A 14,113-nucleotide genomic window follows, 5' to 3' on the forward strand; every position below is an offset into this window, starting at 1 on the left:
TACGAGGAAATAAGTTCACTGTTCGACATATTCATCTCTAGTATTGAATGGGATGAAAGAACCATTGCTGAAAATACCAAGAAGCTATGTTTCAAATTCCCAGATAATTTATCAGACGAAGAGAGTTTTACTAATGAATGTCTTCACTATTTTGGTTACTTGAAAAGTTTATGCCTCGAAGAAGATCACCGCAAAACTTCGAAATTTACAAAATCATTCATGATCATGGGATAAGAGAGATCTACCCTTATGTGGACATACGTATCACAATTGTGTTGATCATGACTGTCTCGAATTGTTCAGCTGAACGATCCTTTTCAGTTATGAAGCGACTGAAAAACTACCTCCGTTCAACAACGACCAACGATCGGCTCAATTGGCAGGCGTTCCTAGCGATTGAAGCAGACAACTAAAGTGTTAGAATTCAATGAGATAATTGACGTATTTGTTAACGGCCACTCAAGTCAAAAACTATTGTAAAATGTAAATAGTAGTTATTCCAGTTCCACGTTTGTGTGTGTAAATAAATATTGTTTTGTAACAAATAACTTAGAAAACTGAATTTTTGTTATTTTAAATGTCTATATTGACCGAACTATAAGCGTTCACGACACCTATAATACTCTTTTGGGCGTTCCGCATAGCGACAACGATCGGCGAGAACGTCACTCATAACGTTCATGAGGGCCCTTGTCAAGAAGTGGGTTGATGTGAGCGTTGAAAGAATTAGCGGAATTTTCAAAATTCATGCAACGCAGATTGCAACCATGAAAGTCTATCTCATTATTTGATGCAGTATGGGGTAGTAAAAGTATTTTTGAAGCATTCTTGTGACGCACTACCATATATATATCTCAACGCTCAAGACGCTTCATAATCCATTCCACTTAGGTTTACGCTTACGCTCTGGACTGGGTAGAACAAAAAAGATCGTAGTAGTGAACGTAATTATCGTGAGTATTAAGATGCAAAAATGACTATTTCCTTCGAAAAATTTAAGCCAACCAAAAAGCTGTAATATTTTATGTTTACCTAGCAACGATCAAATTTCAGCGATAATACTGCACTAGTGCAAATTATCGATAATTTGCACTAGTGCCAAATTTTCGTCCAGGATTAATAAACATCATTTGGTTTTAATTTTATATTTTAAGAAAAGGAACAATTATTGTTTATTTTAAATTAAATTTTTCTCAGGAAATAGTCTGCCAAAATGCCCTCTCGTGCATGTCAAATTGTCTCATAATTTCCTCTCGTGCGCATTCGCGCACTCGAGAAAATTAAATTATCGACAATTTGACATGCACTCGGGACATTAATATTGAAAATATAGTTTTTGTATGTTTTCGATTATAGTAATGCTTTTTTTAAAATAAAGTGATGAATCTGTTTCTCCGATAAATTTTACATTTATATAGGCGTATATTTTAGTTTTCTAAATCTTTCTATGTACAGAGTAAAAAATTTTTAATTCTCCCACTAATATTAGTGGGAGAAAATTAGTATCAATTTTAGTGATTCTGAAAGAATTAGATAATTTATAGCTCTTTCAACAGGATGTATAATAATAAAACACAACAATACTTTAAATAATAATTTATGGCAGTTTTTATTATACATATTTTGGTATAAAAGTTCTTCAAAAACATTTACATTGTTAATATAAACGTAATAAACAAATTATACATATCTTTTTATCTGTGTAATATATAAATAACATATATACAGAAAACGTTCATGACCAGAAAAACTCACAAATAACTCTTAGAGGGAAAACAAATATGAGAAATATTTGAACTACTTTAGTTCTCGACATGCATGTTAGACTAATAAAATATGTCTCAAATCAGAGTCAACGCTTTGATCTGAAAGTTGCCTTTCATGTGAAAAAGTACACTTACTTTGAAACCTGAGGAATTTGTCAATTGTAGCTTGGTGATGATACCCCTTTGTGAGTAAATATTTTCTTCTTTTAATTAACTTCAAGGTATTGTTAATTCTTTTTAGAATAAATTTGTTTCATGAAATGAGAGGATTATTTGAATTTGAAATAAAACAATGAACTTATACTCATAAAGTAGTTCTGTAAGCTAAAAATGAACAAAAATTGATGATTTGTATTGACAGTCTCCTTTATGTATAAAAATGTGTATTGTGTTACATTGAAAGTAATAGAAACTTTACTACAAAGTGCTACAGATTTATGTACATTAATATTAATAGCTGGTGGTACTTAAAAAATAATAACAGTACTTCTTACTTAAAACTTTGTTTTATATTATGATGCATTGAAAGTAATGGAAACTGTACTAAAAAATGGTTCTACGTAAATTTTAAGAGTTGGTACCACTTTCTAAAATAATAAAAGTACTTCTTACTTAACACTTTTTTTCCAAAACTGAAGAAGAAGGAGATACACCCCTTTAAAGAGATGAACTAATAACTTTTTGGTTTTGAGGTACGAGGTCACAATTATTAGTAGTGAAGATTATTATGTGGCATTTTTTAAAAACTACTTTTTTAAGAATTTGCTACATCAAAATGGTGTTCTCGAGATAATTCAATAATTTGTACCATTATCTACACTCTTGATAACAAAAAATATGATCAATTATTCCTTATAATTTAAATTATAATTATAATCAATTCCTTATAATTTAAATGTATTGAAAAGGGCACATTCGAAATTAAATAAACAGCGACCTTGTTTTCTTATGGGATGGACTAGGTATAATGGTGATATTCTCAACTCACTCCTACCCCTTTAAAGGGTTGTGGTTTCCTTATTACATAAAATGTCTACATAAAGCAGTGTCTTTATTAGCTCTAAAAATTAAGGTGCTTACCTTGTGTAATAAAATACATATATCATCTCAAGATAATTTTGAATTATATTAAACGTTTTCTATAAAATTTAACTTTAAATTAACTGAATAAAAAAATTAAATGGTGAAAATAACATATATTTATAATTAATTGACATAATATGTATTTTCATTTCCCATATTTGTTTTGATGTTTATAATATATTACAATAAATTTTGAAGCCTACACTTTTGAACAATAATTGAAAAAGAGATTCTGGTTTTTCTAAAATACTTTAAATAGTGAAATAGCTTTGAAATTCATATTGTATATGCAAAATACAAAATAAAAATGATGTTTTAATATTATATGTAACTATTGCCAAAATCATTTTTTAGCATTTTTTCAAGTAATATTAATAATTTTCTTTTTAATAAAAAATATCATAATTTTCAATTTATGTGACACTAACTTCCCACTCCTGTGATGTACACATACAAAATATAAATATAGGATTCTTAGAAGTTTGGCTGTATAGTAAAATTTAGTTATTATGTAAGTTTACAGTAGTGGCGAAGGTGAGGAAGAAACTCCACGTATTGTTCAACTGTGATTCCCCTTGGGGTTTTCAAGGAGACAGATATATGTAGGCTTCTTCGATTAGCTAAGTTTTTATTTCTGGAACCCCTAGCATTCATATTGAAAACACTGTTTACACTAACACTACACCAACACCCACTATTACAGTGTCTGACGCGCGTTTCGATAACCAAGTTATCGTGTGTGTTAGTGTAGTGGAGTGTAAACAGTATTTCACTATTCTTCTCTTAGCGCACAAATTCGGTCTCCATAATCTGAACTCTAGCATATTCATTTTTCTTCTTAGGAGCTGGGCACCAATGACAGAGTTTTTCAAATTTATGGTGAAATGTGGAATTTATTCTGTTAAATCAAAGCCTAATATGACACTCGAATCTTCGATAATTGAAATAAAAAATTGAAGTGATTTAATTCATAACATAATCCTTAGTCGATAGTGACATAAGAAAATGTTTTCCAAATAGTTTTCTTTACTACTTACAAGAAAATGATTTTCATAAAAAAATAATATAACTTTAAACTGTAGTTGTTACCTCTTCTTGCAAGTTCCCACACTGTGTTTATGTTTCTGGTTGACTTATCTTGACTTTGCACATTTTCATATATAAATTTCCAAATATTCTGTACAACCTTGTCAATAGTATAAATAACTATTTATTAAAAACATAGCAGTAGACGGATAGACACGCTACTGAAAATTTTTTATAGAGGAATTTATTTTTTACTGAATTATTCATAGGTTTGTTTTTAAATAATTTTTTTGAATACCCTCTTGATGTTTTAATGAATTTTATTTATTAATTTTTTTAAGCAAAGATTATTTGAATGAAATTTATATATAGTCTTCAAACATAATTGTTCTAAATTAATTATTAATTACTATTATTAAAATTAATTTCGTCTAGGAAGATTCATTACTGGAATATATCGCCGTTATTAGTAAAACCAGAATTTTTTACTATTTCAATGATAATAAATAAAAGGATTGACAAAAACATATATTCCAAGTAGTAGTTAAACACTGAGACATTTCATTTATCAAACGCTGTATAAAAATCAGTGTATATTTCATAAAATAAATATTGGGCTTTAACTTTATGTTACAACGAACAATTTTAAGCACTTTTGTTATAGTCAAGTTACACTTTAAGGTTAATTTTTTCTGTTTTGTTAAAACAGAAATGAAACTGTTCGCTTTTATTCCAAAATCATAATAATAACAAAATCGAGACAACATTTCAATTTTGACAATTTCAGATTAATTCTAATTGAAGACGTTCTCAGTTAAATAATGATGCGAAATTTAGTTTATATATTAATACAACAAAACAGCAGAGTAGTTTGCAGATAGTTTACGTCCAGCTATAAGTTATATAAGTAAAGTATATATTTTGATTCTTCAAAGGTTATTGCATTTATACTTTTAGAACTACCAAGTTTTAAGATTTATTATGTAAAGGGTAAGCTCTGAAAATATTTGCAATCAATAAAAGCTTAAGCTATACCCTTGATGATACAGTGTATAGAAATAAGACAGATTTTTCAGTACCCTTGTCGGATATATAAAGGCTAAGTGAAGAAAACATTTTGAGTTATTGAAAAATGTTTTATACAACATAGAAATATAAATTTAAAATCTTCAACTAACATAATAATATTTCAATAGTGCAAGTTTCTATGAAACGTTGCGATCAATTGATCCATGGGAATTCTATTCCTCTTTACCAGAGTTTAGTGGGAATGTGTGAGTGAGAATTTATCGTTGGCTTTAATTCGCTTTCTCACAGTTTTATTTTGATAGCTGACTGGTCATTATACGGTCATGTGCGAGGGTCGTTGATATACCGTGGAACATTGTTTCGAAAGTACATAATTGCAATTTTAATATATCAGTATTTAAACAATTATTTGATATTGATTCACATTGTTGAGCCTTTATAACTTATAAATTATTTATGGCGGTGAAGACCACGTCCCGCAATTCTGGTGGTGTAAATTAAAGTTCTTCGTTCGACATTTTTTCTGACTCAAGCAAACTTTTAAATTCAAATGATATTCATCAAACATTAATCAGTGCTACCAACCGACCACCTACATTACCGTGTAATTTCCATAATATATATTTATAAAAGTTTTTTTATAAATAAATAATATGTAAACAAGCCGAAAAAGAGAAAATAGTATAAAACACTCGTATTCGTTTCTTCTTTGGAACTCTTGCTGGAATAAAAAGCCTTCTGTTACTTCTATTTCAATATACTATTCTAACATTTATTTTTGAATTGAGTAATTCAATTTTACTATTTTTGGAATATCTTTTTAAAAAATTACTTCATTTTCAAGGCATTATGAAAACAATAACTTAATAATTTGTTAAAATTATATTGTTTTTCACAAATTATAGTTGAACAAGTTAATTAAAAAATTCTCTTTTCGATGAACTCAGTGTATCATACTATAGACATAGTAAATTGTCAGGTTGCTCCAGTGTCAGGAACATAACGCAACATCACGTTCGATAATTGGTACACCAGTTCTCTCTTGGTCAATCTACGTGAACGTTACAAGTTAACTGCTGTAGAAACCACAAGAAAAAATAAGCCAGATAAGGCAGAGAAATACACTCCAGTATATTTGGTTTCCAGGAGGGATACACTATTGATTTGTATGTCCCTAAAGAGGGTAAGGTTGTGTTACTAATATCATCACTTCATTATGACGATTCAGTGGACAATAATTCTGGAAAGAAACTTCCACAAATAATTTCTTTTTATAATTTGAATAAAAGTGGAGAGGATGTCGGGGACGAATTGTCGACATCTTTTAATGTATGTCGCAATAGCCGCAGATGACCATTAACAATTTTTTTTTCATTACTGAATACTGTGAGGATTAACAGCATAATTATACACAGGGAGAATAACAATGGATAGAGAATCCCAAGAAGAATTTTTTTAAAAACATTAGGTATGGAATTAATCAAAGACCATCAGAGACAAAGGCTGTCTAACCCCAAACTTGCTCTCGATTTACGCGGCAATACCAGAAAACTTTTGGGTGAAAATCGTAAGCCTACCTACCAAAAAGACAAGGCTTAATCAACAGGGAAGATGCTCTGAATGCTCACGTTCACGTGACAGGAAAACCACATATGTTTGTGAAGCACAATCCGTATTTTTATGCCTCGAGCATGCAGATATCTATTGTAAAAATTGTACTAATTGAATACACAATAACTTTTTTGTTACTAGTGAGAATTTTATTCGGTTTTTTTGTTTGAAAGCCTGCAGTTTTATTTATAATATTCTGTTTCGATTTGTTTAGTATCTTTATTGAAATATTTTCAGAAAATAAATAAAAAAAGCATCTTATTTTTTACTCTAAAAGAGTCCATATTCGTGCAATATTCAATAAAAAAAATAATATTTTTATACAAAGATTTCAATATTACCTACTAAGAGGGCCCAGAAAAGCACTAAAATTTTTCCAAAATAGATATCAGGAAGGCATCGCTGACCGAATCAATTTGGGGTTTGCTACACCCCACATATCACAGCTCGTAACTATATTTGACGTGTCTAATGCCGGGTTAACGTGTTTATGTACCATATTTCAATTAAAAAGTAAACAAAAAGCTTGTCCAGAAACTTTCCGTCGAAAGTGTATAAAATTTAACTTTTATAAGTATAATTAAAACTTATAATAGTTAAGGGTGTGGGTTTTCGACATATTAAGTGTCTAGCAATGAGTAAAGCGAATTTTTATATTGGTACAAAAGAAATATAAGTAAACTGGAATTTTATACAATTACACATTTAAGATGCACTTTTATACACATTTGCTACCTGGTACCTGCCAAGCCACTACGCAGGTGTCATGAGTGAGAATCATTCTTACATGTATTGCGGGTATACATAGAAGAGCTTTCAGCTTTTATTAAAATCCAATGGTCTGGCACTAACGACCTCTTGGACTAATAGATAGATAGAGGCGCATATTTAGGATTTAAAGTTTAGTAGCTAGTTCATCATTACATTGTCACTTTTGTATTCTGCATTTAACATTAGACAATGTTAATTAGAAAACAGGAAATAATACCCTGTCTTGATATGAAATATTAAAATGATAATGGTAAGATATTTTATTCAATTACCGTATCTAATAAATTTATGAAATCTACTCAATTTCTAAGCAGATTCATATCATAATTCAAAATATAATGAATAATTTGAGTATGCTCAATTCAAAAATATCGATTTCTATAAAAAAATCGACCAGTTTCCTTCAAACCTACAAATATAATGATGACATAGGATTTACTGAAATAGCATCAAAATATATTTAAAATGTAATAAACCCAAAAAAACTATTCCTTCCCATTCAAACCAAATGTCATCACATGTACCACTCAAGTTACATTTATATCCTAAGACACACTTTCTGTGCCTAAATTACTAGTATGTGTCAAATTCGATTCCAGACTGTTACAATCTGAATCGTTTGAATGCGGACTAGAATAGTTTGCAGCTTCTTGAAGCCTCATCAGCATATTTAAAAGAGGATCCCCTTCGTTTTCTGATTGGGCCGATGGTCCTACTTCAAGACCTACGTCTTTGGCTGAAATGGTAGTTAGACCTTGTGGCGGAGAACCCGGCCATGGATACGTTTCTAGGACAAATTGTGTAGGATCTGTCCAAGGAGCACGACGACCGTACAATTGAAGACCTTCACGAGCCGCTTCTCGAAGATATGGAGCTAAGGAGTAATTCCAGACATCTGCGAACCATGCTCGTGCTGCGTCTAATTCGAGAGGACAACCTGTAAGAAAGATTAATGATCGTAAGTTATTTGCTTAAGCCTAGTTTAAACGAAGCCATCGTTGGCTTGGTATTTGTCTTGTGTAACCAATTTTTCAAGCCAAGCCAGCTCTGGTTGCCAAAGCTGGCGAGAATAGAGCGCCCGTGACCTCCACCTGCATACCCCTTGACGACAGCGATACGAACGCGTGTAGACGCATCACGTCATTCACGAATGTCCCTACGGTGTGTGTCTCTCATTAAAAGGTTGAATCGAGCTCTGCATAGTTAGAAGTAATTCATCAAAGTTTTCAGCAGTAACCCGCAACTTGTACTCAGAAAGATCTAATCTCAGTCGTTTCAGTAACAAAGCAGAAGCTACCATTATAGGTCTATCGCTTAACTATTTCTTTATTCAAAGTCGTTTCGCTTTTTTTTCTTATATATCTATCAACTCTTCTTTTAATAGTGCAGATATGTTCTTTAAACATTTTTTTTCAACAGACTTTGCCGCGAATTCATTACTTTTTAACTTCGAACATCTAAGAAAAATCTGTGAATGAATGGCGTCGTCTCACCAACAGGAGCCAGGCCAACGTTTGCTGGTCTGCAGGACTAGCACCAGCATTACAAGCTTCGTATAAATTCTACTTTATTCTAAACCGAGCTGCCAAGGGTACTTTGGAAAAGTGTCGTACCTTACTTTGGGTATCGAGTTATTTTTTTAAAAAAGAAACCAATAGTTTAGTTACTTTTGAAGAAATTTTTTGGTTGCTTGTGTATATACCCCATCACATTGACCTTTAACAAGCTTATAAAAAATTAAGTGGCTACTATTACTTTCTCGAGTGTTTATTTTTTTATTAGCAAATAAGACATATCACAGTTATCATTTTTCTTATATAGTTTCACATTACTTCTTTAGCAAAGTGAAAAATTTGAATAAGAGATAGTGATACTCATTATTTTATCCTATTGTTAATTTTCAGAAAAACATTAGTTTAGATTAATCACCGTCTTTACAAATCTGCACATTTGTACTGGCAGGTTTTAAGCCACTAAGTTGGAATTTCTGGAACAGTTGATGATATTCATACTGAACACACTGTTTTCTGCTACCACCACATTAACACTCATAATAACACTCACTGACGCGCGTTTTGATAACCAAGTTATCATCTCCAGACACAAAAGATAGACTCTTTACTCCAATCAATGGTTTCAAATCAAAGATGGTTATCTAAATGAGGGTTATTGTGAGTGTCGATATAGTGATAGCCATAAACATTGTGAAGTACACAGAACATCACATTTAGCAAATATACATAAAGATGTAGTGCTGTATCAATAACATATATAGATAAATATTTAATTTTAGTTTGCACTTCGAAATCTGTTTGAATTTGATTACTCATTCTAGAACTTTAACTTTGAGTGTTGTGCACATTTCAGGAATTTTCTTTGTTATTATTTGTTTTTATCCAATTAACCTTTTAGAATTTTTAATAACTATATACACCTTCGGGTTTTCTTTAACCATTTTTCATAACTTCCCGTTCGATTTTTCTAATTTTTATAACTAACTCCAACCTTTTTTTTCCCGCCTTTTATATTGTTATCAAACGATTGTAATTTTTTTATTATGTTCTTTCACGATGTGTGTTTTTTGTTATACATTGAGAGTACCCTCTCGTAATTTTTTCATTTTTATATAATTATAAGGTTAAAAATTGACAATGTAATATTCAACATTAATTTATAGGTTATATATCATTATGTTATTTTAAAAATTACTGTTGATTCCGACATCTCTATAATTAATTCTTTGTATATACATGATCTTCACTAAATGTTTTAGTACGCTACTGTTATAATTCATTACAATTGAACACGAAGTATAGATTTAATTAATTAAATTAAATATGAAATATTAAATTATTTATTTAAAATTAATTTTAAGAAAACAATGGGAAGGTGTTGTGCTGTTCACGGTTGTCTTAGTGGCCGAAAGGCAAGTGAGAATGTAGGAAAAGTGGCATTATTCAAAGTACCAAAAGTGAGTATAACCTCAAAGTAATATTCAAAATTTATGTTATTAACAATTAACAAATAATTTTAAAATTTATGTAGTTTTTCAATATTTGAAAAATATATTTTTATTTATCTGGTGGAATATAAAAATACAATTTTTTTAAGAACGTTGAATTGCATAGTAGATGGACCTCTGCTCTGGGACAAGAATTAAAAGCTACCAGTTTTATTTGTGAATTACACTTTAATTCAGAGGATATAATTAAAACTGATAGAGAGATTTTAAAAGATGGCAGAGTATATGTGTATGAATATGAAAAAGTTTATTTGCGGAAGAAAGTTGAGCCAAAATCACATATTACTCATGACGACAATGAAAACAATTGTAACTTGCTATCAAATAATGATGCTTCAACTATCTCTGATATAAATGGCGATACGATAATCGATGACTGCAGCTTAAGAAAGAATTAACGAAAAAGATCATTAATAATTTCTTAATGATGCGAGGACATTTTCTTGTCAAATGTTTCAATAAAGTGCTAAAGAAAGAAAAATTCAATGTAAAAAATCTCGTTAAAATTCTAAATTATATTAATAATAAAAATTATTTATCACTTTTATATAAATATTAAATTGTGTTTTTGAATATATAACATGTTTATATCTTATACTATTTTATAAAATAACATGTTTGACAATAATTTTTTAATTGTTTTTTTATCAATTATGTTTATCGTAATACTGAAATGAATAGGCAGCATTTGGTAATTTTTAAAAATATTTTAACTATTTAGTTTCTTAGAATATTTTTTCCGGAGAGGTGTCAATAGCAACAAGACTTCCCGCGTAAGAATCTAAACGAGTACTTCTTGAAAAATGACGCACTCTAGCGGCAAAAAAATCTGTCCCCTATATTGAGACCATTCGTTTAACATACGTTAAGACTACTTATATCTATACTTCGTGACAATTAAACATAATAAATCTGAACGTAAACATGAAGAAAAGTTACATGGTGTATATGTCATATTGTTTTTTAAATGTATGATAAATATGAAGTTACTCGTTAAAAAATGAAAAGTTTGAGGTTATGCGGCTTAGAAAAACATCGCTTTTACATGATATATCTGAATACATGATATTAAAATGAATCCTTACGAAAAGAACCTAATTTATGTTGATTTCTCTTATTTCTTAAACACATCATTCACAGCGCCTTTTAGCGACTACGATCGTTGTGATCGAGGCGAAAATGTCTTCATTACTAACATTCACGACGACCCAGGTCAAGAGGTGGGTCGAAGTCAAAGATATGAAGGGGAAAATAAACTTAGACGAGTGCGCATCCAAATTTATAGGGACACCGTGGAGCCTCCATTTTGATCTTTACATGAGTTACAGCGTTGTCAAATGTCTGTTATGAAATTATGGTACAGGTGTATCTAAATCATCAGATCTTCACAAATATTATGTTAAGTTAATCTATTTTCTACTATACATTTTAGAAGTATAGCTTTTATTCATTCAATAGGACGCAAATAGAATTATTTTTTTGAAGTAATTTTACCAAGAAATTGTCTGTACTTACTTAGAAATAGTCTAGGTCCAATAGCAACATCTCCACTACTATGTGTTTCAAGAAAAGCGTTCAAATGTTGCCATACCCTCGGTAACCAACCAAGTATAGCTGCTAGTTCTGGTTGTGGTCCTTGTTCAAGTTCTAATCCAGCTAATCGTCTTCTTAATACTCTTCCTAATAGTCCTCGAGCTGGTTCCATATGTGGCGCTACTAGTACCCATCGAAATCCATGTTGAAGTTGCAAGCTAGTTGCGGAGCAAGCACTTTGTGCCATTGTACCTAGAAGACAGGGGAGATTTCGGGGTAGAGAGCCTAGAGCATCCGCGAGTGTACCGGCTTTATGGAGATTATCCAAGACAACTACGCACGGTAGTACACTATTGTCACCACCTGCTGCTTGTTCGCTTAGATGAGTAAGGTACTGGCGCAATTCCTTACCGGACTTGTTGTCGACACTGAAAAGAAATTAAATATCAATTTGTATATTTGATACATTTTACAAGGTGAAGATGATTGGTGGAAAGAAGTAATCATCATAAGAATACTAATAAATAGAAAATTATAAGATAAGGAAGGAACGAGATATCAGATGTCCCGAGCTCAACCATTTTCAAAAAATTAGAATTGATGAGCTTACGGGAAAAAATCTGAATATTATGAAACAAAAATGACACAAATCAATAGATAATGTTATTAACTACAAGCCGATAAGTGAACAGCAACAATAATTGAATAATGGGTTTATGGTTCAGTCCAAAATGGCAGTTGACCCTAACGTGATAAAACCTTATGGTACAAAAAATTATTTCTAAAATTTTCTCTAGATCCTCAATTACTCAATATTATTCAATATTAGCATACATCAAATTTGATAATTAAATATATAACCAAATTGACGATTCTGCCATGGGAGCGTCCATTATTAACTGTTATAGTAAAATTAGTGATAAAAAAATCTCGAGGCAACTGTCTCAAGCAAATTAGTATTATAAATTATAAATTTTTTGAATTGGTTCAAATACATAATTATAAGAGATAAAAAAGACAAACAATCTAAGTAAAGTTTAAAGTTCTATTTTATAAAGTAATTAATTGGTAATTTTATATTGACAAGAGACTTCTGATCTCTTCTTTTTTCAAACTTTACTTTTCTTTATTTTGGAACCAACTGACACTCCTTTTTGTGATATAACAATTAAGGATAAAAATTTTTATTGTGGTTAAAACATGTATAATTATAAATAAAGGTTGTTAATATCAGTTTATATTTTGGAAAAGACCCAAATTAGATTCAAATATTAAGGTAATTATCTATTAAAACAGCCATTAATAACTAGAAGAGATCCAAAATCAAAACGATTAATGAGTGTATTTAGAATCTAGTATCTTTTGTTTTGAAACGTTCCATAACTACAAACCCCACACATGTGTTATCTATAAGGCACTTCAAGGTCAACCATATTTACAAGTTCGAATGGTTAACCTTTTGGTTGATTCAAAAGCCAGTAGTGGGAGTGTTTGTGTTCTCAATGCTTTTAATAGTAAATTTCAAACAGCTACGTACGAATTTTCATAATTTAGTTGAATCTCCTTCAATATTTTTGATTTGAAGTAATGTCAATATTTTTTATACATCGTCGTTGCGCCTCCAAAAACCGCAATGTGCATTTTGGATAATTTTTAAATTATTTTTTAATTCTTATAAAAAAATTAGGATTCATGAAATAAAAATTATTAAAGGATTTTATTTTTCGAAGCAGCATTATATTTAAAAATCGGATATTTTCTATATAAATTATTTAATTAGTAAACTCAGCGGATTTTGGATGTTTTCACATGCTCATAACTGTTTTCGTAAACTAAAGAAGCAAAATAATGCAGTACAATAAATCATTTGTTATAATTTCATTTAAATAAATTATTTTATGATAATATTATAATAAAAAAATCGAGAATTCCAGTAATGTTTATAAATAACAGAATCGACAATTATTCTTAAACGTAAAATTCTGTTTACGAGGATGGCCCCAGAAATACCTGGCCTGTCCTAGAGATGGCGGTAGTTGTTTGAAAAATACCACTGTATTAGAAAGTACACAATCTATACAGTTTGAGGACATCACGTTGTTTAGTATTTGTTTAACATCCATCAATAGTGAACGTTTTCAGTGAATTAGTAAACGTGCAAAAAATTAGTCATCGTTATGTGATACAATACTTTAATTTGAAGGCTTAGCTCAACCAATAAAAAATATTAACTAGATTCTACTCTGGGTGAGAGTTTAAACGAGGCCATACG

General features: G+C 30.3%; 1 protein-coding gene across 1 annotated transcript in view; it reads right to left on the bottom strand.

Annotated features, from left to right (window-relative positions):
- Positions 1 to 1,587: 1,587 nt before the first annotated feature.
- The window catches only part of LOC130899764 (protein sickie), a 551,159-nt gene continuing 538,633 nt past the window's right edge, over positions 1,588 to 14,113 (bottom strand). The window contains exons 19-20 of the mRNA XM_057809948.1: positions 11,824 to 12,269; positions 1,588 to 8,223 (exon numbers count right to left, since the gene is read on the bottom strand). Of these exons, the coding sequence (XP_057665931.1) occupies positions 7,832 to 8,223; positions 11,824 to 12,269 (838 nt within the window). The 3' untranslated portion in view covers positions 1,588 to 7,831. The remainder of the gene's footprint in view (positions 8,224 to 11,823; positions 12,270 to 14,113) is intronic.

Source organism: Diorhabda carinulata, chromosome 11, assembly GCF_026250575.1.
Source record: "Diorhabda carinulata isolate Delta chromosome 11, icDioCari1.1, whole genome shotgun sequence".
Classification (NCBI taxonomy): Eukaryota; Metazoa; Arthropoda; class Insecta; order Coleoptera; family Chrysomelidae; genus Diorhabda; species Diorhabda carinulata.